Source organism: Ascaphus truei, unplaced genomic scaffold, assembly GCF_040206685.1.
Source record: "Ascaphus truei isolate aAscTru1 unplaced genomic scaffold, aAscTru1.hap1 HAP1_SCAFFOLD_335, whole genome shotgun sequence".
In the NCBI taxonomy this organism is placed as follows: Eukaryota; Metazoa; Chordata; class Amphibia; order Anura; family Ascaphidae; genus Ascaphus; species Ascaphus truei.
In genome coordinates this window covers 343,833-369,084 of record NW_027456344.1, presented here as the reverse complement: position 1 = coordinate 369,084, position 25,252 = coordinate 343,833, and the positions used below count along the sequence as shown (strand labels likewise).

At 53.6% G+C, this 25,252-nt stretch overlaps 1 protein-coding gene across 1 annotated transcript in view; it reads right to left on the bottom strand.

The window, feature by feature from the left end:
- CCHCR1 (coiled-coil alpha-helical rod protein 1) overlaps positions 1-25,252 on the bottom strand; it is a gene marked incomplete at its 3' end in the record, with an annotated part of 93,619 nt that overhangs the window by 60,008 nt on the left and 8,359 nt on the right. Inside the window, exon 7 of the mRNA XM_075583560.1 lies at positions 16,716-16,826. Coding sequence (XP_075439675.1) covers positions 16,716-16,826 — 111 coding nt within the window. The remainder of the gene's footprint in view (positions 1-16,715; positions 16,827-25,252) is intronic.

Here is a 25,252-nt window from a genome sequence, read left to right as displayed (position 1 = left end):
GCACTCCCTATCTCTGTGTCTGTCTCAGACTGGCACTCCCTATCTCTGTGTCTGTCTCAGACTGGCACTCCCTATCTCTGTGTCTGTCTCAGACTGACACTCCCTATCTCTGTGTCTCTCAGACTGACACTCCCTATCTCTGTGTCTCTCAGACTGACACTCCCTATCTCTGTGTCTCTCAGACTGACACTCCCTATCTCTGTGTCTGTCTCAGACTGGCACTCCCTATCTCTGTGTCTGTCTCAGACTGGCACTCCCTATCTCTGTGTCTCTCAGACTGACACTCCCTATCTCTGTGTCTGTCTCAGACTGGCACTCCCTATCTCTGTGTCTGTCTCAGACTGACACTCCCTATCTCTGTGTCTGTGTCTGTCTCAGACTGGCACTCCCTATCTCTGTGTCTCTCAGACTGACACTCCCTATCTCTGTGTCTGTCTCAGACTGGCACTCCCTATCTCTGTGTCTGTCTCAGACTGGCACTCCCTATCTCTGTGTCTGTCTCAGACTGGCACTCCCTATCTCTGTGTGTCTCAGACTGGCACTCCCTATCTCTGTGTCTCTCAGACTGACACTCCCTATCTCTGTGTCTCTCAGACTGACACTCCCTATCTCTGTGTCTCTCAGACTGACACTCCCTATCTCTGTGTCTCTCAGACTGACACTCCCTATCTCTGTGTCTCTGAGACTGACACTCCCTATCTCTGTGTCTGTCTCAGACTGACACTCCCTATCTCTGTGTCTCTCAGACTGACACTCCCTATCTCTGTGTCTGTCTCAGACTGGCACTCCCTATCTCTGTGTCTCTCAGACTGACACTCCCTATCTCTGTGTCTGTCTCAGACTGGCACTCCCTATCTCTGTGTCTGTCTCAGACTGACACTCCCTATCTCTGTGTCTGTCTCAGACTGGCACTCCCTATCTCTGTGTCTCTCAGACTGACACTCCCTATCTCTGTGTCTCTCAGACTGACACTCCCTATCTCTGTGTCTGTCTCAGACTGGCACTCCCTATCTCTGTGTCTGTCTCAGACTGGCACTCCCTATCTCTGTGTCTGTCTCAGACTGGCACTCCCTATCTCTGTGTGTCTCAGACTGGCACTCCCTATCTCTGTGTCTCTCAGACTGACACTCCCTATCTCTGTGTCTGTCTCAGACTGGCACTCCCTATCTCTGTGTCTCTCAGACTGACACTCCCTATCTCTGTGTCTGTCTCAGACTGGCACTCCCTATCTCTGTGTCTGTCTCAGACTGACACTCCCTATCTCTGTGTCTGTCTCAGACTGGCACTCCCTATCTCTGTGTCTCTCAGACTGACACTCCCTATCTCTGTGTCTCTCAGACTGACACTCCCTATCTCTGTGTCTGTCTCAGACTGGCACTCCCTATCTCTGTGTCTGTCTCAGACTGGCACTCCCTATCTCTGTGTCTGTCTCAGACTGGCACTCCCTATCTCTGTGTGTCTCAGACTGGCACTCCCTATCTCTGTGTCTCTCAGACTGACACTCCCTATCTCTGTGTCTCTCAGACTGACACTCCCTATCTCTGTGTCTCTAAGACTGACACTCCCTATCTCTGTGTCTCTCAGACTGACACTCCCTATCTCTGTGTCTCTGAGACTGACACTCCCTATCTCTGTGTCTGTCTCAGACTGACACTCCCTATCTCTGTGTCTGTCTCAGACTGGCACTCCCTATCTCTGTGTCTGTCTCAGACTGGCACTCCCTATCTCTGTGTCTGTCTCAGACTGGCACTCCCTATCTCTGTGTCTTTCTCAGAATTGGCGCTCCCTATCTCTGTGTCTGTCTCAGACTGGCACTCCCTATCTCTGTGTCTCTCAGACTGACACTCCCTATCTCTGTGTCTGTCTCAGACTGGCACTCCCTATCTCTGTGTCTGTCTCAGACTGGCACTCCCTATCTCTGTGTCTGTCTCAGACTGGCACTCCCTATCTCTGTGTCTCTCAGACTGACACTCCCTATCTCTGTGTCTCTCAGACTGACACTCCCTATCTCTGTGTCTGTCTCAGACTCACACTCCCTAGCTCTGTGTCTGTCTCAGACTGGCACTCCCTAGCTCTTTGTCTGTCTCAGACTGACACTCCCTATCTCTGTGTCTGTCTCAGACTGACACTCCCTATCTCTATGTCTGTCTCAGACTGACACTCCCTATCTCTGTGTCTCTCAGACTGACACTCCCTATCTCTGTGTCTGTCTCAGACTGGCACTCCCTATCTCTGTGTCTGTCTCAGACTGGCACTCCCTATCTCTGTGTCTGTCTCAGACTGGCACTCCCTATCTCTGTGTCTGTCTCAGACTGGCACTCCCTATCTCTGTGTCTCTCAGACTGGCACTCCCTATCTCTGTGTCTGTCTCAGACTGACACTCCCTATCTCTGTGTCTCTCAGACTGACACTCCCTATCTCTGTGTCTGTCTCAGACTGGCACTCCCTATCTCTGTGTCTCTCAGACTGACACCCCCTATCTCTGTGTCTCTCAGACTGACACTCTCTATCTCTGTGTGTCTCAGACTGACACTCCCTATCTCTGTGTCTCTCAGACTGACACTCCCTATCTCTGTGTCTGTCTCAGACTGGCACTCCCTATCTCTGTGTCTGTCTCAGACTGGCACTCCCTATCTCTGTGTCTGTCTCAGACTGGCACTCCCTATCTCTGTGTCTGTCTCAGACTGGCACTCCCTATCTCTGTGTCTGTCTCAGACTGGCACTCCCTATCTCTGTGTCTGTCTCAGACTGACACTCCCTATCTCTGTGTCTCTCAGACTGACACTCCCTATCTCTGTGTCTCTCAGACTGACACTCCCTATCTCTGTGTCTCTCAGACTGACACTCCCTATCTCTGTGTCTGTCTCAGACTGGCACTCCCTATCTCTGTGTCTGTCTCAGACTGGCACTCCCTATCTCTGTGTCTCTCAGACTGACACTCCCTATCTCTGTGTCTGTCTCAGACTGGCACTCCCTATCTCTGTGTCTGTCTCAGACTGACACTCCCTATCTCTGTGTCTGTGTCTGTCTCAGACTGGCACTCCCTATCTCTGTGTCTCTCAGACTGACACTCCCTATCTCTGTGTCTCTCAGACTGACACTCCCTATCTCTGTATCTGTCTCAGACTGACACTCCCTATCTCTGTGTCTGGCTCAGACTGGCACTCCCTATCTCTGTGTCTGTCTCAGACTGGCACTCCCTATCTCTGTGTCTGTCTCAGACTGGCACTCCCTATCTCTGTGTCTCTCAGACTGGCACTCCCTATCTCTGTGTCTGTCTCAGACTGACACTCCCTATCTCTGTGTCTCTCAGACTGACACTCCCTATCTCTGTGTCTGTCTCAGACTGACACTCCCTATCTCTGTGTCTCTCAGACTAACACTCCCTATCTCTGTGTGTCTCAGACTGACACTCCCTATCTCTGTCTCTCAGACTGACACTCCCTATCTCTGTGTGTCTCAGACTGGCACTCCCTATCTCTGTGTCTGTCTCAGACTGGCACTCCCTATCTCTGTGTCTCTCAGACTGACACCCCCTATCTCTGTGTCTGTCTCAGGCGGGCACTCCCTATCTCTGTGTCTGTCTCAGACTGGCACTCCCTATCTCTGTGTCTGTCTCAGACTGACACTCCCTATCTCTGTGTCTGTCTCAGACTGGCACTCCCTATCTCTGTGTCTGTCTCAGACTGGCACTCCCTATCTCTGTGTCTGTCTCAGACTGACACTCCCTATCTCTGTGTCTCTCAGACTGACACTCCCTATCTCTGTGTGTCTCAGACTGGCACTCCCTATCCCTGTGTCTGTCTCAGACTGGCACTCCCTATCTCTGTGTCTGTCACAGACTGACACTCCCTATCTCTGTCTCTCAGACTGACACTCCCTATCTCTGTGTGTCTCAGACTGGCACTCCCTATCTCTGTGTCTGTCTCAGACTGGCACTCCCTATCTCTGTGTCTCTCAGACTGACACCCCCTATCTCTGTGTCTCTCAGACTGACACTCCCTATCTCTGTGTGTCTCAGACTGACACTCCCTATCTCTGTGTCTCTCAGACTGACACTCCCTATCTCTGTGTCTGTCTCAGACTGGCACTCCCTATCTCTGTGTCTGTCTCAGACTGGCACTCCCTATCTCTGTGTGTCTCAGAGTGGCACTCCCTATCTCTGTGTCTGTCTCAGACTGGCACTCCCTATCTCTGTGTCTGTCTCAGACTGGCACTCCCTATCTCTGTGTCTGTCTCAGACTGACACTCCCTATCTCTGTGTCTCTCAGACTGACACTCCCTATCTCTGTGTCTCTCAGACTGACACTCCCTATCTCTGTGTCTCTCAGACTGACACTCCCTATCTCTGTGTCTGTCTCAGACTGGCACTCCCTATCTCTGTGTCTGTCTCAGACTGGCACTCCCTATCTCTGTGTCTCTCAGACTGACACTCCCTATCTCTGTGTCTGTCTCAGACTGGCACTCCCTATCTCTGTGTCTGTCTCAGACTGACACTCCCTATCTCTGTGTCTGTGTCTGTCTCAGACTGGCACTCCCTATCTCTGTGTCTCTCAGACTGACACTCCCTATCTCTGTGTCTGTCTCAGACTGGCACTCCCTATCTCTGTGTCTGTCTCAGACTGGCACTCCCTATCTCTGTGTCTGTCTCAGACTGGCACTCCCTATCTCTGTGTGTCTCAGACTGGCACTCCCTATCTCTGTGTCTCTCAGACTGACACTCCCTATCTCTGTGTCTCTCAGACTGACACTCCCTATCTCTGTGTCTCTCAGACTGACACTCCCTATCTCTGTGTCTCTCAGACTGACACTCCCTATCTCTGTGTCTCTGAGACTGACACTCCCTATCTCTGTGTCTGTCTCAGACTGACACTCCCTATCTCTGTGTCTCTCAGACTGACACTCCCTATCTCTGTGTCTGTCTCAGACTGGCACTCCCTATCTCTGTGTCTCTCAGACTGACACTCCCTATCTCTGTGTCTGTCTCAGACTGGCACTCCCTATCTCTGTGTCTGTCTCAGACTGACACTCCCTATCTCTGTGTCTGTCTCAGACTGGCACTCCCTATCTCTGTGTCTCTCAGACTGACACTCCCTATCTCTGTGTCTCTCAGACTGACACTCCCTATCTCTGTGTCTGTCTCAGACTGGCACTCCCTATCTCTGTGTCTGTCTCAGACTGGCACTCCCTATCTCTGTGTCTGTCTCAGACTGGCACTCCCTATCTCTGTGTGTCTCAGACTGGCACTCCCTATCTCTGTGTCTCTCAGACTGACACTCCCTATCTCTGTGTCTGTCTCAGACTGGCACTCCCTATCTCTGTGTCTCTCAGACTGACACTCCCTATCTCTGTGTCTGTCTCAGACTGGCACTCCCTATCTCTGTGTCTGTCTCAGACTGACACTCCCTATCTCTGTGTCTGTCTCAGACTGGCACTCCCTATCTCTGTGTCTCTCAGACTGACACTCCCTATCTCTGTGTCTCTCAGACTGACACTCCCTATCTCTGTGTCTGTCTCAGACTGGCACTCCCTATCTCTGTGTCTGTCTCAGACTGGCACTCCCTATCTCTGTGTCTGTCTCAGACTGGCACTCCCTATCTCTGTGTGTCTCAGACTGGCACTCCCTATCTCTGTGTCTCTCAGACTGACACTCCCTATCTCTGTGTCTCTCAGACTGACACTCCCTATCTCTGTGTCTCTAAGACTGACACTCCCTATCTCTGTGTCTCTCAGACTGACACTCCCTATCTCTGTGTCTCTGAGACTGACACTCCCTATCTCTGTGTCTGTCTCAGACTGACACTCCCTATCTCTGTGTCTGTCTCAGACTGGCACTCCCTATCTCTGTGTCTGTCTCAGACTGGCACTCCCTATCTCTGTGTCTGTCTCAGACTGGCACTCCCTATCTCTGTGTCTTTCTCAGAATTGGCGCTCCCTATCTCTGTGTCTGTCTCAGACTGGCACTCCCTATCTCTGTGTCTCTCAGACTGACACTCCCTATCTCTGTGTCTGTCTCAGACTGGCACTCCCTATCTCTGTGTCTGTCTCAGACTGGCACTCCCTATCTCTGTGTCTGTCTCAGACTGGCACTCCCTATCTCTGTGTCTCTCAGACTGACACTCCCTATCTCTGTGTCTCTCAGACTGACACTCCCTATCTCTGTATCTGTCTCAGACTGACACTCCCTATCTCTGTGTCTGGCTCAGACTGGCACTCCCTATCTCTGTGTCTGTCTCAGACTGGCACTCCCTATCTCTGTGTCTGTCTCAGACTGGCACTCCCTATCTCTGTGTCTCTCAGACTGGCACTCCCTATCTCTGTGTCTGTCTCAGACTGACACTCCCTATCTCTGTGTCTCTCAGACTGACACTCCCTATCTCTGTGTCTGTCTCAGACTGACACTCCCTATCTCTGTGTCTCTCAGACTAACACTCCCTATCTCTGTGTGTCTCAGACTGACACTCCCTATCTCTGTCTCTCAGACTGACACTCCCTATCTCTGTGTGTCTCAGACTGGCACTCCCTATCTCTGTGTCTGTCTCAGACTGGCACTCCCTATCTCTGTGTCTCTCAGACTGACACCCCCTATCTCTGTGTCTGTCTCAGGCGGGCACTCCCTATCTCTGTGTCTGTCTCAGACTGGCACTCCCTATCTCTGTGTCTGTCTCAGACTGACACTCCCTATCTCTGTGTCTGTCTCAGACTGGCACTCCCTATCTCTGTGTCTGTCTCAGACTGGCACTCCCTATCTCTGTGTCTGTCTCAGACTGACACTCCCTATCTCTGTGTCTCTCAGACTGACACTCCCTATCTCTGTGTGTCTCAGACTGGCACTCCCTATCCCTGTGTCTGTCTCAGACTGGCACTCCCTATCTCTGTGTCTGTCACAGACTGACACTCCCTATCTCTGTCTCTCAGACTGACACTCCCTATCTCTGTGTGTCTCAGACTGGCACTCCCTATCTCTGTGTCTGTCTCAGACTGGCACTCCCTATCTCTGTGTCTCTCAGACTGACACCCCCTATCTCTGTGTCTCTCAGACTGACACTCCCTATCTCTGTGTGTCTCAGACTGACACTCCCTATCTCTGTGTCTCTCAGACTGACACTCCCTATCTCTGTGTCTGTCTCAGACTGGCACTCCCTATCTCTGTGTCTGTCTCAGACTGGCACTCCCTATCTCTGTGTGTCTCAGAGTGGCACTCCCTATCTCTGTGTCTGTCTCAGACTGGCACTCCCTATCTCTGTGTCTGTCTCAGACTGGCACTCCCTATCTCTGTGTCTGTCTCAGACTGACACTCCCTATCTCTGTGTCTCTCAGACTGACACTCCCTATCTCTGTGTCTCTCAGACTGACACTCCCTATCTCTGTGTCTCTCAGACTGACACTCCCTATCTCTGTGTCTGTCTCAGACTGGCACTCCCTATCTCTGTGTCTGTCTCAGACTGGCACTCCCTATCTCTGTGTCTCTCAGACTGACACTCCCTATCTCTGTGTCTGTCTCAGACTGGCACTCCCTATCTCTGTGTCTGTCTCAGACTGACACTCCCTATCTCTGTGTCTGTGTCTGTCTCAGACTGGCACTCCCTATCTCTGTGTCTCTCAGACTGACACTCCCTATCTCTGTGTCTGTCTCAGACTGGCACTCCCTATCTCTGTGTCTGTCTCAGACTGGCACTCCCTATCTCTGTGTCTGTCTCAGACTGGCACTCCCTATCTCTGTGTGTCTCAGACTGGCACTCCCTATCTCTGTGTCTCTCAGACTGACACTCCCTATCTCTGTGTCTCTCAGACTGACACTCCCTATCTCTGTGTCTCTCAGACTGACACTCCCTATCTCTGTGTCTCTCAGACTGACACTCCCTATCTCTGTGTCTCTGAGACTGACACTCCCTATCTCTGTGTCTGTCTCAGACTGACACTCCCTATCTCTGTGTCTCTCAGACTGACACTCCCTATCTCTGTGTCTGTCTCAGACTGGCACTCCCTATCTCTGTGTCTCTCAGACTGACACTCCCTATCTCTGTGTCTGTCTCAGACTGGCACTCCCTATCTCTGTGTCTGTCTCAGACTGACACTCCCTATCTCTGTGTCTGTCTCAGACTGGCACTCCCTATCTCTGTGTCTCTCAGACTGACACTCCCTATCTCTGTGTCTCTCAGACTGACACTCCCTATCTCTGTGTCTGTCTCAGACTGGCACTCCCTATCTCTGTGTCTGTCTCAGACTGGCACTCCCTATCTCTGTGTCTGTCTCAGACTGGCACTCCCTATCTCTGTGTGTCTCAGACTGGCACTCCCTATCTCTGTGTCTCTCAGACTGACACTCCCTATCTCTGTGTCTGTCTCAGACTGGCACTCCCTATCTCTGTGTCTCTCAGACTGACACTCCCTATCTCTGTGTCTGTCTCAGACTGGCACTCCCTATCTCTGTGTCTGTCTCAGACTGACACTCCCTATCTCTGTGTCTGTCTCAGACTGGCACTCCCTATCTCTGTGTCTCTCAGACTGACACTCCCTATCTCTGTGTCTCTCAGACTGACACTCCCTATCTCTGTGTCTGTCTCAGACTGGCACTCCCTATCTCTGTGTCTGTCTCAGACTGGCACTCCCTATCTCTGTGTCTGTCTCAGACTGGCACTCCCTATCTCTGTGTGTCTCAGACTGGCACTCCCTATCTCTGTGTCTCTCAGACTGACACTCCCTATCTCTGTGTCTCTCAGACTGACACTCCCTATCTCTGTGTCTCTAAGACTGACACTCCCTATCTCTGTGTCTCTCAGACTGACACTCCCTATCTCTGTGTCTCTGAGACTGACACTCCCTATCTCTGTCTGTCTCAGACTGACACTCCCTATCTCTGTGTCTGTCTCAGACTGGCACTCCCTATCTCTGTGTCTGTCTCAGACTGGCACTCCCTATCTCTGTGTCTGTCTCAGACTGGCACTCCCTATCTCTGTGTCTTTCTCAGAATTGGCGCTCCCTATCTCTGTGTCTGTCTCAGACTGGCACTCCCTATCTCTGTGTCTCTCAGACTGACACTCCCTATCTCTGTGTCTGTCTCAGACTGGCACTCCCTATCTCTGTGTCTGTCTCAGACTGGCACTCCCTATCTCTGTGTCTCTCAGACTGACACTCCCTATCTCTGTGTCTCTCAGACTGACACTCCCTATCTCTGTGTCTGTCTCAGACTCACACTCCCTAGCTCTGTGTCTGTCTCAGACTGGCACTCCCTAGCTCTTTGTCTGTCTCAGACTGACACTCCCTATCTCTGTGTCTGTCTCAGACTGACACTCCCTATCTCTATGTCTGTCTCAGACTGACACTCCCTATCTCTGTGTCTCTCAGACTGACACTCCCTATCTCTGTGTCTGTCTCAGACTGGCACTCCCTATCTCTGTGTCTGTCTCAGACTGGCACTCCCTATCTCTGTGTCTGTCTCAGACTGGCACTCCCTATCTCTGTGTCTGTCTCAGACTGGCACTCCCTATCTCTGTGTCTCTCAGACTGGCACTCCCTATCTCTGTGTCTGTCTCAGACTGACACTCCCTATCTCTGTGTCTCTCAGACTGACACTCCCTATCTCTGTGTCTGTCTCAGACTGGCACTCCCTATCTCTGTGTCTCTCAGACTGACACCCCCTATCTCTGTGTCTCTCAGACTGACACTCCCTATCTCTGTGTGTCTCAGACTGACACTCCCTATCTCTGTGTCTCTCAGACTGACACTCCCTATCTCTGTGTCTGTCTCAGACTGGCACTCCCTATCTCTGTGTCTGTCTCAGACTGGCACTCCCTATCTCTGTGTCTGTCTCAGACTGGCACTCCCTATCTCTGTGTCTGTCTCAGACTGGCACTCCCTATCTCTGTGTCTGTCTCAGACTGGCACTCCCTATCTCTGTGTCTGTCTCAGACTGACACTCCCTATCTCTGTGTCTCTCAGACTGACACTCCCTATCTCTGTGTCTCTCAGACTGACACTCCCTATCTCTGTGTCTCTCAGACTGACACTCCCTATCTCTGTGTCTGTCTCAGACTGGCACTCCCTATCTCTGTGTCTGTCTCAGACTGGCACTCCCTATCTCTGTGTCTCTCAGACTGACACTCCCTATCTCTGTGTCTGTCTCAGACTGGCACTCCCTATCTCTGTGTCTGTCTCAGACTGACACTCCCTATCTCTGTGTCTGTGTCTGTCTCAGACTGGCACTCCCTATCTCTGTGTCTCTCAGACTGACACTCCCTATCTCTGTGTCTCTCAGACTGACACTCCCTATCTCTGTGTCTGTCTCAGACTGGCACTCCCTATCTCTGTGTCTGTCTCAGACTGGCACTCCCTATCTCTGTGTGTCTCAGACTGGCACTCCCTATCTCTGTGTCTCTCAGACTGACACTCCCTATCTCTGTGTCTCTCAGACTGACACTCCCTATCTCTGTGTCTCTCAGACTGACACTCCCTATCTCTGTGTCTCTCAGACTGACACTCCCTATCTCTGTGTCTCTGAGACTGACACTCCCTATCTCTGTGTCTGTCTCAGACTGGCACTCCCTATCTCTGTGTCTGTCTCAGACTGACGCTCCCTATCTCTGTGTCTCTCAGACTGGCACTCCCTATCTCTGTGTCTCTCAGACTGACACTCCCTATCTCTGTGTCTGTCTCAGACTGACACTCCCTATCTCTGTGTCTGTCTCAGACTGGCACTCCCTATCTCTGTGTCTGTCTCAGACTGGCACTCCCTATCTCTGTGTCTTTCTCAGAATTGGCGCTCCCTATCTCTGTGTCTGTCTCAGACTGGCACTCCCTATCTCTGTGTCTCTCAGACTGACACTCCCTATCTCTGTGTGTCTCAGACTGACACTCCCTATCTCTGTGTCTCTCAGACTGACACTCCCTATCTCTGTGTCTGTCTCAGACTGGCACTCCCTATCTCTGTGTCTCTCAGACTGACACTCCCTATCTCTGTGTCTGTCTCAGACTGGCACTCCCTATCTCTGTGTCTGTCTCAGACTGACACTCCCTATCTCTGTGTCTGTCTCAGACTGACACTCCCTATCTCTGTGTCTGTCTCAGACTGGCACTCCCTATCTCTGTGTCTCTCAGACTGACACTCCCTATCTCTGTGTCTGTCTCAGACTGGTACTCCCTATCTCTGTGTCTGTCTCAGACTGACACTCCCTATCTCTGTGTCTGTCTCAGACTGGCACTCCCTATCTCTGTGTCTCTCAGACTGACACTCCCTATCTCTGTGTCTCTCAGACTGACACTCCCTATCTCTGTGTCTGTCTCAGACTGGCACTCCCTATCTCTGTGTCTGTCTCAGACTGGCACTCCCTATCTCTGTGTCTGTCTCACACTGGCACTCCCTATCTCTGTGTGTCTCAGACTGGCACTCCCTATCTCTGTGTCTCTCAGACTGACACTCCCTATCTCTGTGTCTCTCAGACTGACACTCCCTATCTCTGTGTCTCTAAGACTGACACTCCCTATCTCTGTGTCTCTCAGACTGACACTCCCTATCTCTGTGTCTCTGAGACTGACACTCCCTATCTCTGTGTCTGTCTCAGACTGACACTCCCTATCTCTGTGTCTGTCTCAGACTGGCACTCCCTATCTCTGTGTCTGTCTCAGACTGGCACTCCCTATCTCTGTGTCTGTCTCAGACTGGCACTCCCTATCTCTGTGTCTTTCTCAGAATTGGCGCTCCCTATCTCTGTGTCTGTCTCAGACTGGCACTCCCTATCTCTGTGTCTCTCAGACTGACACTCCCTATCTCTGTGTCTGTCTCAGACTGGCACTCCCTATCTCTGTGTCTGTCTCAGACTGGCACTCCCTATCTCTGTGTCTGTCTCAGACTGGCACTCCCTATCTCTGTGTCTCTCAGACTGACACTCCCTATCTCTGTGTCTCTCAGACTGACACTCCCTATCTCTGTGTCTGTCTCAGACTCACACTCCCTAGCTCTGTGTCTGTCTCAGACTGGCACTCCCTAGCTCTGTGTCTGTCTCAGACTGACACTCCCTATCTCTGTGTCTGTCTCAGACTGACACTCCCTATCTCTATGTCTGTCTCAGACTGACACTCCCTATCTCTGTGTCTCTCAGACTGACACTCCCTATCTCTGTGTCTGTCTCAGACTGGCACTCCCTATCTCTGTGTCTGTCTCAGACTGGCACTCCCTATCTCTGTGTCTGTCTCAGACTGGCACTCCCTATCTCTGTGTCTCTCAGACTGGCACTCCCTATCTCTGTGTCTGTCTCAGACTGACACTCCCTATCTCTGTGTCTCTCAGACTGACACTCCCTATCTCTGTGTCTGTCTCAGACTGACACTCCCTATATCTGTGTCTCTCAGACTGACACTCCCTATCTCTGTGTCTGTCTCAGACTGGCACTCCCTATCTCTGTGTCTGTCTCAGACTGGCACTCCCTATCTCTGTGTCTCTCAGACTGACACTCCCTATCTCTGTGTCTGTCTGAGACTGACACTCCCTATCTCTATGTCTGTCTCAGACTGACACTCCCTATCTCTGTGTCTCTCAGACAGACACTCCCTATCTCTGTGTCTATCTCAGACTGACATTCCCTATCTCTGTGTCTCTCAGACTGACACTCCCTATCTCTGTGTCTCTCAGACTGACACTCCCTATCTCTGTGTCTGTCTCAGACTGGCACTCCCTATCTCTGTGTCTGTCTCAGACTGGCACTCCTTATCTCTGTGTCTCTCAGACTGGCACTCCCTATCTCTGTGTCTGTCTCAGACTGACACTCCCTATCTCTGTGTCTCTCAGACTGACACTCCCTATCTCTGTGTCTGTCTCAGACTGACACTCCCTATCTCTGTATCTGTCTCAGACTGACACTCCCTATCTCTGTGTCTCTCAGACAGACACTCCCTATCTCTGTGTCTATCTCAGACTGACATTCCCTATCTCTGTGTCTCTCAGACTGACACTCCCTATCTCTGTCTCTCAGACTGGCACTCCCTATCTCTGTGTCTGTCTCAGACTGGCACTCCCTATCTCTGTGTCTCTCAGACTGACACTCCCTATCTCTGTGTCTGTCTCAGACTGACACTCCCTATCTCTGTGTCTGTCTCAGACTGACACTCCCTATCTCTGTGTCTCTCAGACAGACACTCCCTATCTCTGTGTCTATCTCAGACTGACATTCCCTATCTCTGTGTCTCTCAGACTGACACTCCCTATCTCTGTGTCTCTCAGACTGGCACTCCCTATCTCTGTGTCTGTCTCAGACTGGCACTCCCTATCTCTGTGTCTCTCAGACTGACACTCCCTATCTCTGTGTCTGTCTCAGACTGACACTCCCTATCTCTGTGTCTGTCTCAGACTGGCACTCCCTATCTCTGTGTCTCTCAGACTGGCACTCCCTATCTCTGTGTCTCTCAGATTGGCACTCCCTATCTCTGTGTCTCTCAGACTGACACTCCCTATCTCTGTGTCTGTCTCAGACTGACACTCCCTATCTCTGTGTCTGTCTCAGACTGGCACTCCCTATCTCTGTGTCTCTCTCAGACTGGCACTCCCTAGCTCTGTGTCTCTCTCAGACTGACACTCCCTATCTCTGTGTCTCTCAGACTCACACTCCCTATCTCTGTATCTGTCTCAGACTGACACTCCCTATCTCTGTGTGTGTCTCAGACTGACACTCCCTATCTCTGTGTCTCTCAGACTGACACTCCCTATCTCTGTGTCTCTCAGACTGGCACTCCCTATCTCTGTGTCTGTCTCAGACTGACACTCCCTATCTCTGTGTCTGTCTCAGACTGGCACTCCCTATCTCTGTGTCTCTCAGACTGGCACTCCCTATCTCTGTATCTGTCTCAGACTGGCACTCCCTATCTCTGTATCTGTCTCAGACTGACACTCCCTATCTCTGTGTCTCTCAGACTGGCACTCCCTATCTCTGTGTGTCTCAGACTGACACTCCCTATCTCTGTGTCTCTCAGACTGACACTCCCTATCTCTGGGTGTCTCAGACTGACACTTCCTATCTCTGTGTCTGTCTCAGACTGACACTCCCTATCTCTGTGTCTCTCAGACTGACAATCCCTATCTCTGTGTCTGTCTCAGACTGACACTCCCTATCTCTGTGTCTCTCAGACTGACACTCCCTATCTCTGTGTCTCTCAGACTGACACTCCCTATCTCTGTGTCTGTCTCAGACTGACACTCCCTATCTCTGTGTCTGTCTCAGACTGACACTCCCTATCTCTGTGTCTGTCTCAGACTGACACTCCCTATCTCTGTGTCTCTCAGACTGACACTCCCTATCTCTGTGTCTCTCAGACTGGCACTCCCTATCTCTGTGTGTCTCAGACTGACACTCCCTATCTCTGTGTGTCTCAGACTGACACTCCCTATCTCTGTGTCTCTCAGACTGACACTCCCTATCTCTGTGTGTCTCAGACTGACACTCCCTATCTCTGTGTCTGTCTCAGACTGGCACTCCCTATCTCTGTGTCTCTCAGACTGGCACTCCCTATCCCTGTTTCTGTCTCAGACTGGCACTCCCTATCTCTGTGTCTGTCTCAGACTGGCACTCCCTATCTCTGTGTCTGTCTCAGACTGACACTCCCTATCTCTGTGTCTGTCTCAGACTGACACTCCCTATCTCTGTGTCTGTCTCAGACTGGCACTCCCTATCTCTGTGTCTGTCTCAGACTGACACTCCCTATCTCTGTGTCTCTCAGACTGGCACTCCCTATCTCTGTGTGTCTCAGACTGACACTCCCTATCTCTGTGTCTGTCTCAGACTGGCACTCCCTATCTCTGTGTCTCAGACTGACACTCCCTATCTCTGTGTCTGTCTCAGACTGGCACTCCCTATCTCTGTGTCTCTCAGACTGACACTCCCTATCTCTGTGTCTGTCTCAGACTGACACTCCCTATCTCTGTGTGTCTCAGACTGACACTCCCTATCTCTGTGTCTGTCTCAGACTGACACTCCCTATCTCTGTGTCTCTCAGACTGACACTCCCTATCTCTGTGTCTCTCAGACTGACACTCCCTATCTCTGTGTCTGTCTCAGACTGGCACTCCCTATCTCTGTGTGTCTCAGACTGACACTCCCTATCTCTGTGTGTCTCAGACTGACACTCCCTATCTCTGTGTGTCTCAGACTGACACTCCCTATCTCTGTGTCTCTCAGACTGACACTCCCTATCTCTGTGTGTCTCAGACTGACACTCCCTATCTCTGTGTCTCTCAGACTGACACTCCCTATCTCTGTGTGTCTCAGACTGACACTCCCTATCTCTGTGTCTGTCTCAGACTGGCACTCCCTATCTCTGTGTGTCTCAGACTGACACTCCCTATCTCTGTGTCTGTCTCAGACTGACACTCCCTATCTCTGTGTGTCTCAGACTGACACTCCCTATCTCTGTGTCTGTCTCAGACTGACACCCCCTATCTCTGTGTCTCTCAGACTGGCACTCCCTATCTCTGTGTCTCTCAGACTGACACTCCCTATCTCTGTGTCTGTCTCAGACTGGCACTCCCTATCTCTGTGTGTCTCAGACTGACACTCCCTATCTCTGTGTGTCTCAGACTGACACTCCCTATCTCTGTGTCTGTCTCAGACTGACACTCCCTATCTCTGTGTCTCTCAGACTGGCACTCCCTATCTCTGTGTCTGTCTCAGACTGACACTCCCTATCTCTGTGTCTGTCTCAGACTGGCACTCCCTATCTCTGTGTCTGTCTCAGACTGACACTCCCTATCTCTGTGTCTGTCTCAGACTGACACTCCCTATCTCTGTGTCTCTCAGACTGACACTCCCTATCTCTGTGTCTCTCACAGACTGGCACTCCCTATCTCTGTGTCTGTCTCAGACTGACACTCCCTATCTCTGTGTCTGTCTCAGACTGACACTCCCTATCTCTGTGTCTCTCAGACTGACACTCCCTATCTCTGTGTCTGTCTCAGACTGGCACTCCCTATCTCTGTGTCTGCCTCAGACTGACACTCCCTATCTCTGTGTCTGTCTCAGACTGGCACTCCCTGTCTCTGTGTCTGTCTCAGACTGACACTGCCTATCTCTGTGTGTCTCAGACTGACACTCCCTATCTCTGTGTCTCTCAGACTGGCACTCCCTATCTCTGTGTCTCTCAGACTGGCACTCCCTATCTCTGTGTCTGTCTCAGACTGACACTCCCTATCTCTGTGTCTCTCAGACTGACACTCCCTATCTCTGTGTCTGTCTCAGACTGGCACTCCCTATCTCTGTGTCTGCCTCAGACTGACACTCCCTATCTCTGTGTCTGTCTCAGACTGGCACTCCCTGTCTCTGTGTCTGTCTCAGACTGACACTCCCTATCTCTGTGTGTCTCAGACTGACACTCCCTATCTCTGTGTCTCTCAGACTGACACTCCCTATCTCTGTGTCTCTCAGACTGACACTCCCTATCTCTGTGTCTCTCAGACTGACAGCTTGTTCCAACATTCTTATCCAATCCCATGTGTCCTGTCACGTGTTGCCAGGCAGATTAGGGGCCGTGTCTCTCACTCCTTATCGCACCACGTGATAGGTGGGGCAGATTCATTCTGTATTGTACACAGTATATATATACATATATTTGTAGCAGGGGCCACATTCGTATCTCTCTGCCTATCGGTGCGTTGCAGGCCGCTCAGACTCGGAGAGAAGGCAGATTATATATACGCACGCCTTATTAGAATATATACGCATTATATACACGCACCTTCTTACACAGCTCGCCCTCCTGCAGGGACAGGATGTGGGTGAGGGAGGAAAGACGAGTGTGAAGGAGACAAGCCGAGGTCTGCAGGGACTCGCGCTCCTTCTCCAGCGTCTGGAAAACAAAGATACAAAGATATATACATATATACACTCTACCAACGATGGCCATGTCTTCCTGCGATATGTCCGGCCCACCGCCATTTTCATGTCTTCCCCCGTGCGATGATGTCACAGACTTTGGTTCGGTTCCGAACCCATTCATTCTATTTCCTGTCTCTACTGGTAATACCCAGCATGCAGCTCTCCATACGTTTTCGGGTAATACCCAGCATGCAGCTCTCCATACGTCTTCGGGTAATACCCAGCATGCATCTCTCCATACTTCTTTGCGTTGTCTGAAGGTTCTGAATTCTCTTCGCATTTAGGGTCCACGTGTCACATTATCTACGTGAGCCCGGGCTGGATACCCTGGTGGGAAACTTTCCTCGAGTCACAGAGGTAGGTTCCCTTGTACGATTGTCTGGTTCCTTCCAAATATCTCCATCCCATCTTCATTCCCCAACTTATTTCATTCACATGGTTCCCATCCATTGATACTTAACGGCCAAGGTAGACATGGTCTTCAACTTCTTCCAGTTATCTCGATTTGTAGAGTTGACACATTTGGAGACATTATACTGTAGTCTGAACCTTGGAACTCAAACCAAGGTACGGAGGTGAAGCCGAGGTAAGGAGGTGAAGCCAAGGTAAGGAGGTGAAGCCAAGGTAAGGAGGTGAAGCCGAGGTAAGGAGGTGAAGCCGAGGTAAGGAGGTGAAGCCGAGGTAAGGAGGTGAAGCCGAGGTAAGGAGGTGAAGCCAAGGTAAGGAGGTGAAGCCAAGGTAAGGAGGAGAAGCCAAGGTAAGGAGGTGAAGCCGAGGTAAGGAGGTGAAGCCGAGGTAAGGAGGTGAAGCCAAGGTAAGGAGGCGAAGCCGAGGTAAGGAGGCGAAGCCATGGTAAGGAGGTGAAGTCGAGGTAAGGAGGTGAAGCCGAGGTAAGGAGGTGAAGCCGAGGTAAGGAGGTGAAGCCAAGGTAAGGAGGTGAAGCCAAGGTAAGGAGGCGAGGCCAAGGTAAGGAGGCGAAGCCAAGGTAAGGAGGCGAGGCCAAGGTAAGGAGGCGAAGCCAAGGTAAGGAGGCAAAGCCAAGGTAAGGAGGCGGCGAAGCCAAGGTAAGGAGGCAAACCAAAGGTAAGGAGGTGAAGCCAAGGTAAGGAGGTGAAGCCAAGGTAAGGAGGTGAAGCTAAGGTAAGGAGGTGAAGCCGACATAAGGAGGTGAAGCCAAGGTAAGGAGGTGAAGCCAAGGTAAGGAGGTGAAGCCGAGGTAAGGAGGTGAAGCCGAGGTAAGGAGGTGAAGCCAAGGTAAGGAGGTGAAGCCAACATAAGGAGGTGAAGCCAAGGTAAGGAGGTGAAGCCAAGGTAAGGAGGTGAAGCCAAGGTAAGGAGGTGAAGCTAAGGTAAGGAGGTGAAGCCGACATAAAGAGGCGAAGCCAAGGTAAGGAGGCGAAGCCAAGGTAAGGAGGTGAAGCCAAGGTAAGGAGGTGAAGCCAAGGTAAGGAGGTGAAGCCAAGGTAAGGAGGTGAAGCCGACATAAGGAGGCGAAGCCAAGGTAAGGAGGTGAAGCCGAGGTAAGGAGGTGAAGCCGAGGTAAGGAGGTGAAGCCAAGGTAAGGAGGTGAAGCCAAGGTAAGGAGGAGAAGCCAAGGTAAGGAGGTGAAGCCGAGGTAAGGAGGTGAAGCCGAGGTAAGGAGGTGAAGCCAAGGTAAGGAGGCGAAGCCGAGGTAAGGAGGCGAAGCCATGGTAAGGAGGTGAAGCCGAGGTAAGGAGGTGAAGCCGAGGTAAGGAGGTGAAGCCAAGGTAAGGAGGAGAAGCCAAGGTAAGGAGGTGAAGCCGAGGTAAGGAGGTGAAGCCGAGGTAAGGAGGTGAAGCCAAGGTAAGGAGGCGAAGCCGAGGTAAGGAGGCGAAGCCATGGTAAGGAGGTGAAGCCGAGGTAAGGAGGTGAAGCCGAGGTAAGGAGGTGAAGCCGAGGTAAGGAGGTGAAGCCAAGGTAAGGAGGTGAAGCCAAGGTAAGGAGGCGAGGCCAAGGTAAGGAGGCGAAGCCAAGGTAAGGAGGCGAGGCCAAGGTAAGGAGGCGAAGCCAAGGTAAGGAGGCAAAGCCAAGGTAAGGAGGCGGCGAAGCCAAGGTAAGGAGGCAAACCAAAGGTAAGGAGGTGAAGCCAAGGTAAGGAGGTGAAGCCAAGGTAAGGAGGTGAAGCTAAGGTAAGGAGGTGAAGCCGACATAAGGAGGTGAAGCCAAGGTAAGGAGGTGAAGCCAAGGTAAGGAGGTGAAGCCGAGGTAAGGAGGTGAAGCCGAGGTAAGGAGGTGAAGCCAAGGTAAGGAGGTGAAGCCAACATAAGGAGGTGAAGCCAAGGTAAGGAGGTGAAGCCAAGGTAAGGAGGTGAAGCTAAGGTAAGGAAGTGAAGCCGACATAAAGAGGCGAAGCCAAGGTAAGGAGGCGAAGCCAAGGTAAGGAGGTGAAGCCAAGGTAAGGAGGTGAAGCCAAGGTAAGGAGGTGAAGCCAAGGTAAGGAGGTGAAGCCGACATAAGGAGGCGAAGCCAAGGTAAGGAGGTGAAGCCAAGGTAAGGAGGAGAAGCCAAGGTAAGGAGGTGAAGCCAAGGTAAGGAGGTGAAGCCAAAGTAAGGAGGTGAAGCCAACATAAGGAGGTGAAGCCGAGGTAAGGAGGTGAAGCTAAGGTAAGGAGGTGAAGCCGACATAAGGAGGTGAAGCCAAGGTAAGGAGGTGAAGCCGAGGTAAGGAGGTGAAGCCGAGGTAAGGAGGTGAAGCCGAGGTAAGGAGGTGAAGCCAAGGTAAGGAGGTGAAGCCAAGGTAAGGAGGTGAAGCCAAGGTAAGGAGGTGAAGCCAAGGTAAGGAGGTGAAGCCAAGGTAAGGAGGTGAAGCCAAGGTAAGGAGGTGAAGCCAAGGTAAGGAGGTGAAGCCGACATAAGGAGGCGAAGCCAAGGTAAGGAGGTGAAGCCAAGGTAAGGAGGAGAAGCCAAGGTAAGGAGGTGAGCCAAGGTAAGGAGGTGAAGCCGAGGTAAGGAGGAGAAGCCAAGGTAAGGAGGTGAAGCCAAGGTAAGGAGGTGAAGCCAAGGTAAGGAGGTGAAGCCGAGGTAAGGATGTGAAGCCGAGGTAAGGAGGTGAAGCCGAGGTAAGGAGGTGAAGCCAAGGTAAGGAGGTGAAGCCAAGGTAAGGAGGTGAAGCCGACGTAAGGAGGCGAAGAAGGAGGTGAAGCCAAGGTAAGGCGGTGAAGCCAAGGTAAGGAGGTGAAGCCAAGGTAAGGAGGTGAAGCCGAGGTAAGGAGGTGAAGCCGAGGTAAGGAGGTGAAGCCGAGGTAAGGAGGTGTAGCCTAGGTAAGGAGGTGAAGCCAAGGTAAGGAGGTGAAGCCGAGGTAAGGAGGTGAAGCCGAGGTAAGGAGGTGAAGCCGAGGTAAGGAGGTGAAGCCGAGGTAAGGAGGTGAAGCCGAGGTAAGGAGGTGAAGCCGAGGTAAGGAGGTGAAGCCAAGGTAAGGAGGTGAAACCGAGGTAAGGAGGTGAAGCCGAGGTAAGGAGGTGAAGCCGAGGTAAGGAGGTGAAGCCGAGGTAAGGAGGTGAAGCCGAGGTAAGGAGGTGAAGCCGAGGTAAGGAGGTGAAGCCGAGGTAAGGAGGTGAAGCCAAGGTAAGGAGGTGAAGCCAAGGTAAGGAGGTGAAGCCGACATAAGGAGGCGAAGCCAAGGTAAGGAGGCGAAGCCGAGGTAAGGAGGCGAAGCCAAGGTAAGGAGGTGAAGCCAAGGTAAGGAGGTGAAGCCAACATAAGGAGGTGAAGCCAAGGTAAGGAGGTGAAGCCAAGGTAAGGAGGTGAAGCCAAGGTAAGGAGGTGAAGCCAAGGTAAGGAGGTGAAGCCAAGGTAAGGAGGTGAAGCCAAGGTAAGGAGGTGAAGCCGACATAAGGAGGCGAAGCCAAGGTAAGGAGGCGAAGCCGAGGTAAGGAGGCGAAGCCAAGGTAAGGAGGTGAAGCCAAGGTAAGGAGGTGAAGCCAACATAAGGAGGTGAAGCCAAGGTAAGGAGGTGAAGCCAAGGTAAGGAGGTGAAGCCAAGGTAAGGAGGTGAAGCCAAGGTAAGGAGGTGAAGCCGACATAAGGAGGTGAAGCCAAGGTAAGGAGGTGAAGCTAAGGTAAGGAGGTGAAGCCAAGGTAAGGAGGTGAAGCCAAGGTAAGGAGGTGAAGCCAAGGTAAGGAGGTGAAGCCGACATAAGGAGGTGAAGCCAAGGTAAGGAGGTGAAGCCGAGGTAAGGAGGTGAAGCCAAGGTAAGGAGGCGAAGCCAAGGTAAGGAGGCGAAGCCAACGTAAGGAGGCGAAGCCAAGGTAAGGAGGTGAAGCCAAGGTAAGGAGGTGAAGCCAAGGTAAGGAGGTGAAGCCGACATAAGGAGGTGAAGCCAAGGTAAGGAGGTGAAGCCGAGGTAAGGAGGTGAAGCCGAGGTAAGGAGGTGAAGCCGAGGTAAGGAGGTGAAGCCAAGGTAAGGAGGTGAAGCCGACATAAGGAGGTGAAGCCGAGGTAAGGAGGCGAAGCCGAGGTAAGGAGGCGAAGCCGAGGTAAGGAGGCGAAGCCGACGTAAGGAGGCGAAGCCGAGGTAAGGAGGCGAAGCCGAGGTAAGGAGGCGAAGCCGAGGTAAGGAGGTGAAGCCGAGGTAAGGAGGTGTAGCCTAGGTAAGGAGGCGAAGCCGAGGTAAGGAGGCGAAGCCGAGGTAAGGAGGCGAAGCCGACGTAAGGAGGCGAGGCCGACGTAAGGAGGGGAGGCCGACGTAAGGAGGGGAGGCCGACGTAAGGTGGGGAGGCCGACGTAAGGAGGGGAGGCCGACGTAAGGAGGGGAGGCCGACGTAAGGAGGGGAGGCCGACGTAAGGAGGGGAGGCCGACGTAAGGAGGGGAGGCCGACGTAAGGAGGGGAGGCCGACGTAAGGATGCGAGGCAGACGTAAGGAGGCGAGGCCGACGTAAGGTGTGGAGGCCGACGTAAGGAGGGGAGGCCGACGTAAGGTGGGGTGGCCGACGTAAGGAGGGGAGGCCGACGTAAGGAGGGGAGGCCGACGCAAGGAGGGGAGGCCGACGCAAGGAGGGGAGGCCGACGTAAGGAGGCGAGGCCGACGCAAGGAGGGGAGGCCGACGCAAGGAGGGGAGGCCGACGCAAGGAGGGGAGGCCGACGCAAGGAGGGGAGGCCGACTCAAGGAGGGGAGGCCGACGCAAGGAGGGGAGGCCGACGTAAGGAGGGGAGGCCGACGCAAAGAGGGGAGGCCGACGCAAGGAGGCGAGGCCGACGTAAGGAGGGGAGGCCGACGCAAAGAGGGGAGGCCGACGCAAAGAGGGGAGGCCGACGCAAGGAGGCGAGGCAGACGCAAGGAGGCGAGGCAGACGCAAGGAGGCGAGGCCGACGCAAGGAGGCGAGGCCGACGCAAGGAGGCGAGGCCGACGCAAGGAGGCGAGGCAGACGCAAGGAGGCGAGGCCGACGTAAGGAGGCGAGGCCGACGTAGGAGGCGAGGCCGACGTAGGAGGCGAGGCAGACGCAAGGAGGCGAGGCCGACGTAAGGAGGCGAGGCCGACGTAGGAGGCGAGGCCGACGTAGGAGGCGAGGCCGACGTAGGAGGCGAGGCCGACGTAGGAGGCGAGGCCGACGCAAGGAGGCGAGGCCGACGCAAGGAGGCGAGGCCGACGCAAGGAGGGGAGGCCGACGCAAAGAGGGGAGGCCGACGCAAAGAGGGGAGGCCGACGCAAGGAGGCGAGGCCGACGCAAGGAGGCGAGGCAGACGCAAGGAGGCGAGGCCGACGTAAGGAGGCGAGGCCGACGTAAGGAGGCGAGGCAGACGTAAGGAGGGGAGGCCGACGTAAGGAGGGGAGGCCGACGTAGGAGGCGAGGCCGACGTAGGAGGCGAGGCCGACGTAGGAGGCGAGGCCGACGTAGGAGGCGAGGCCGACGCAAGGAGGCGAGGCCGACGCAAGGAGGCGAGGCCGACGCAAGGAGGCGAGGCCGACGCAAGGAGGGGAGGCCGACGTAAGGAGGGGAGGCCGACGTAAGGAGGGGAGGCAGACGTAAGGAGGGGAGGCAGACGTAAGGAGGGGAGGCCGACGTAAGGAGGGGAGGCCGACGTAAGGAGGGGAGGCCGACGTAGGAGGCGAGGCCGACGTAGGAGGCGAGGCAGACGTAAGGAGGGGAGGCCGACGTAAGGAGGGGAGGCCGACGTAAGGAGGCGAGGCAGACGTAAGGAGGGGAGGCCGACGTAAGGAGGCGAGGCAGACGTAAGGAGGGGAGGCCGACGTAAGGAGGGGAGGCCGACGTAGGAGGCGAGGCCGACGCAAGGAGGCGAGGCCGACGCAAGGAGGCGAGGCCGACGCAAGGAGGCGAGGCCGACGCAAGGAGGCGAGGCAGACGCAAGGAGGCGAGGCCGACGCAAGGAGGGGAGGCAGACGTAAGGAGGGGAGGCCGACGTAAGGAGGGGAGGCAGACGTAAGGAGGGGAGGCCGACGTAAGGAGGGGAGGCAGACGTAAGGAGGGGAGGCCGACGTAAGGAGGGGAGGCCGACGTAAGGAGGGGAGGCCGACGTAGGAGGCGAGGCCGACGTAGGAGGCGAGGCCGACGTAGGAGGCGAGGCAGACGTAAGGAGGGGAGGCCGACGTAGGAGGGGGGCCACCGAGTTCGCTCATGTGCAGAAAGGGAGGGGGGGCACCCGTGTTAGCGCATGCACAGAAGGGGGGCCACCCGAGTCCATGCATGCGCAGAAAGGGGGGCCGCCGAGTCCACGCATGCGCAGAAAGAGGGGCCGCCGAGTCCAGGGTTGCCGCCGAGTCCACGCATGCGCAGAAAGGGTGGCCGCCAAGTTCACGCATGCGCAGAAGGGGGGGACGCAGAGTCTACACTTGCGCAGAAGGGGGGGCAACAGAGTCTACAAACGCGCAGAAGGGGGGCCGCCGAGTCTGCGAATGCGCAGAAGGGGGGGCCACAGAGTCTACGTAGGTCCAGAAGGGGGGCCGCAGAGTCTACGTACGCGCAGAAGGGGGGCCACGAGTCTACGCATGCGCAGAAGGGGGCCGCCGAGTCTACGCGTGCGCAGAAGGGGAGGCCGCAGAGTCTATGTACGTGCAGAAGGGGGGCCGCAGAGTCTACGCATGCGCAGAAGGGGGCGGGGCGCAGAGTCTATGTAGGTGCAGAAGGGGGGCCACCGAGTCTACACATGCGCAGAAGGGGGGCCACCGAGTCTACGCATGCGCAGAAGGGGGGCCGCCGAGTCTACGCATGCGCAGAAGGGGGGGCCACAGAGTCTACGTACGTGCAGAAGGGTGGCTGCCGAGTCCGCGCATGCGCAGAAGGGGTAGGAGAGATGTAAAATCGCCGGTGGACATAGCAAATGCTATGTTCCGCTTTTCAGCGGCGGCGACCTGGAACGGAACGCGCCGTACAAGCGGGGCCCTACTGCAGTACAATGGGACTCGCATTCAATGGACAAGCAACCTCGTCGACAAGTCCATTGGCCACTCTCCAAACGTCTTTGGCTAGAAGAGCAACGCAGACAACCCTCCAAGAAGCCCGTTATTTGGCAAAACACGTTGGGAATCGACACCCGAAGGACACTGTCTCAAAAAGAAGGACCGGCGCCCATCTTGGTGCCCTACGAACGTGGAAGCAGAGGCTGATCCCGAGCCGAGGGCGTGGAGGGATGGCTCCGGAGTGGCTGAGAGTCCGCCCTTAAGACACTCAATGCTTGTTTTAAATTTGGGAGAGTGCGAGTGTATCTTCATTCCCCCCCCCGCCCCCCGCCCCCTTTTGTTTTATAATTGTTCGAGATAAGTCAACGGTTGTATGCTGTGTTCGTGTGGTTCTGTTCGTTCCATGGAGGAGCGGTCCGGCAAGAGGAACACCGGCGAAACACACGCTGATCTACATATCTAAGATCATAAAAGAACATCTGTGAGTGTTAGCCACTTTCCGGGTTCTGGAGGCAAATCCGTTCACAAAGCAGAGGTGCCCCACGGGTAGGGGTAACTGAAGTGGAGGTCCGTTTGTGCTCTTTTAGGTTATTTCAATATTACGCCGGAACCTTCCACAGCGCCTCAAGAGGAAAGTGTTGGACCCGCGTATCCTGCCTGCGCTCACGTGGGGATGGGAAACTTGGACCCTAAATGCGAAGATAATTCAGACGCTTCAGACAACGCAAAGAAGTATGGAGAGATGCATGCTGGGTATTACCCGAAGTATGGAGAGATGCATGCTGGGTATTACCCGAAGTATGGAGAGATGCATGCTGGGTATTACCCGAAGTATGGAGAGATGCATGCTGGGCATTACCCGAAGTATGGAGAGATGCATGTTGGGTATTACCCGAAGTATGGAGAGATGCATGCTGGGTATTACCCGAAGTATGGAGAGATACATGCTGGGTATTACCCGAAATATGGAGAGATGCATGCTGGGTATTACCCGAAGAAGTATGGAGAGATGCATG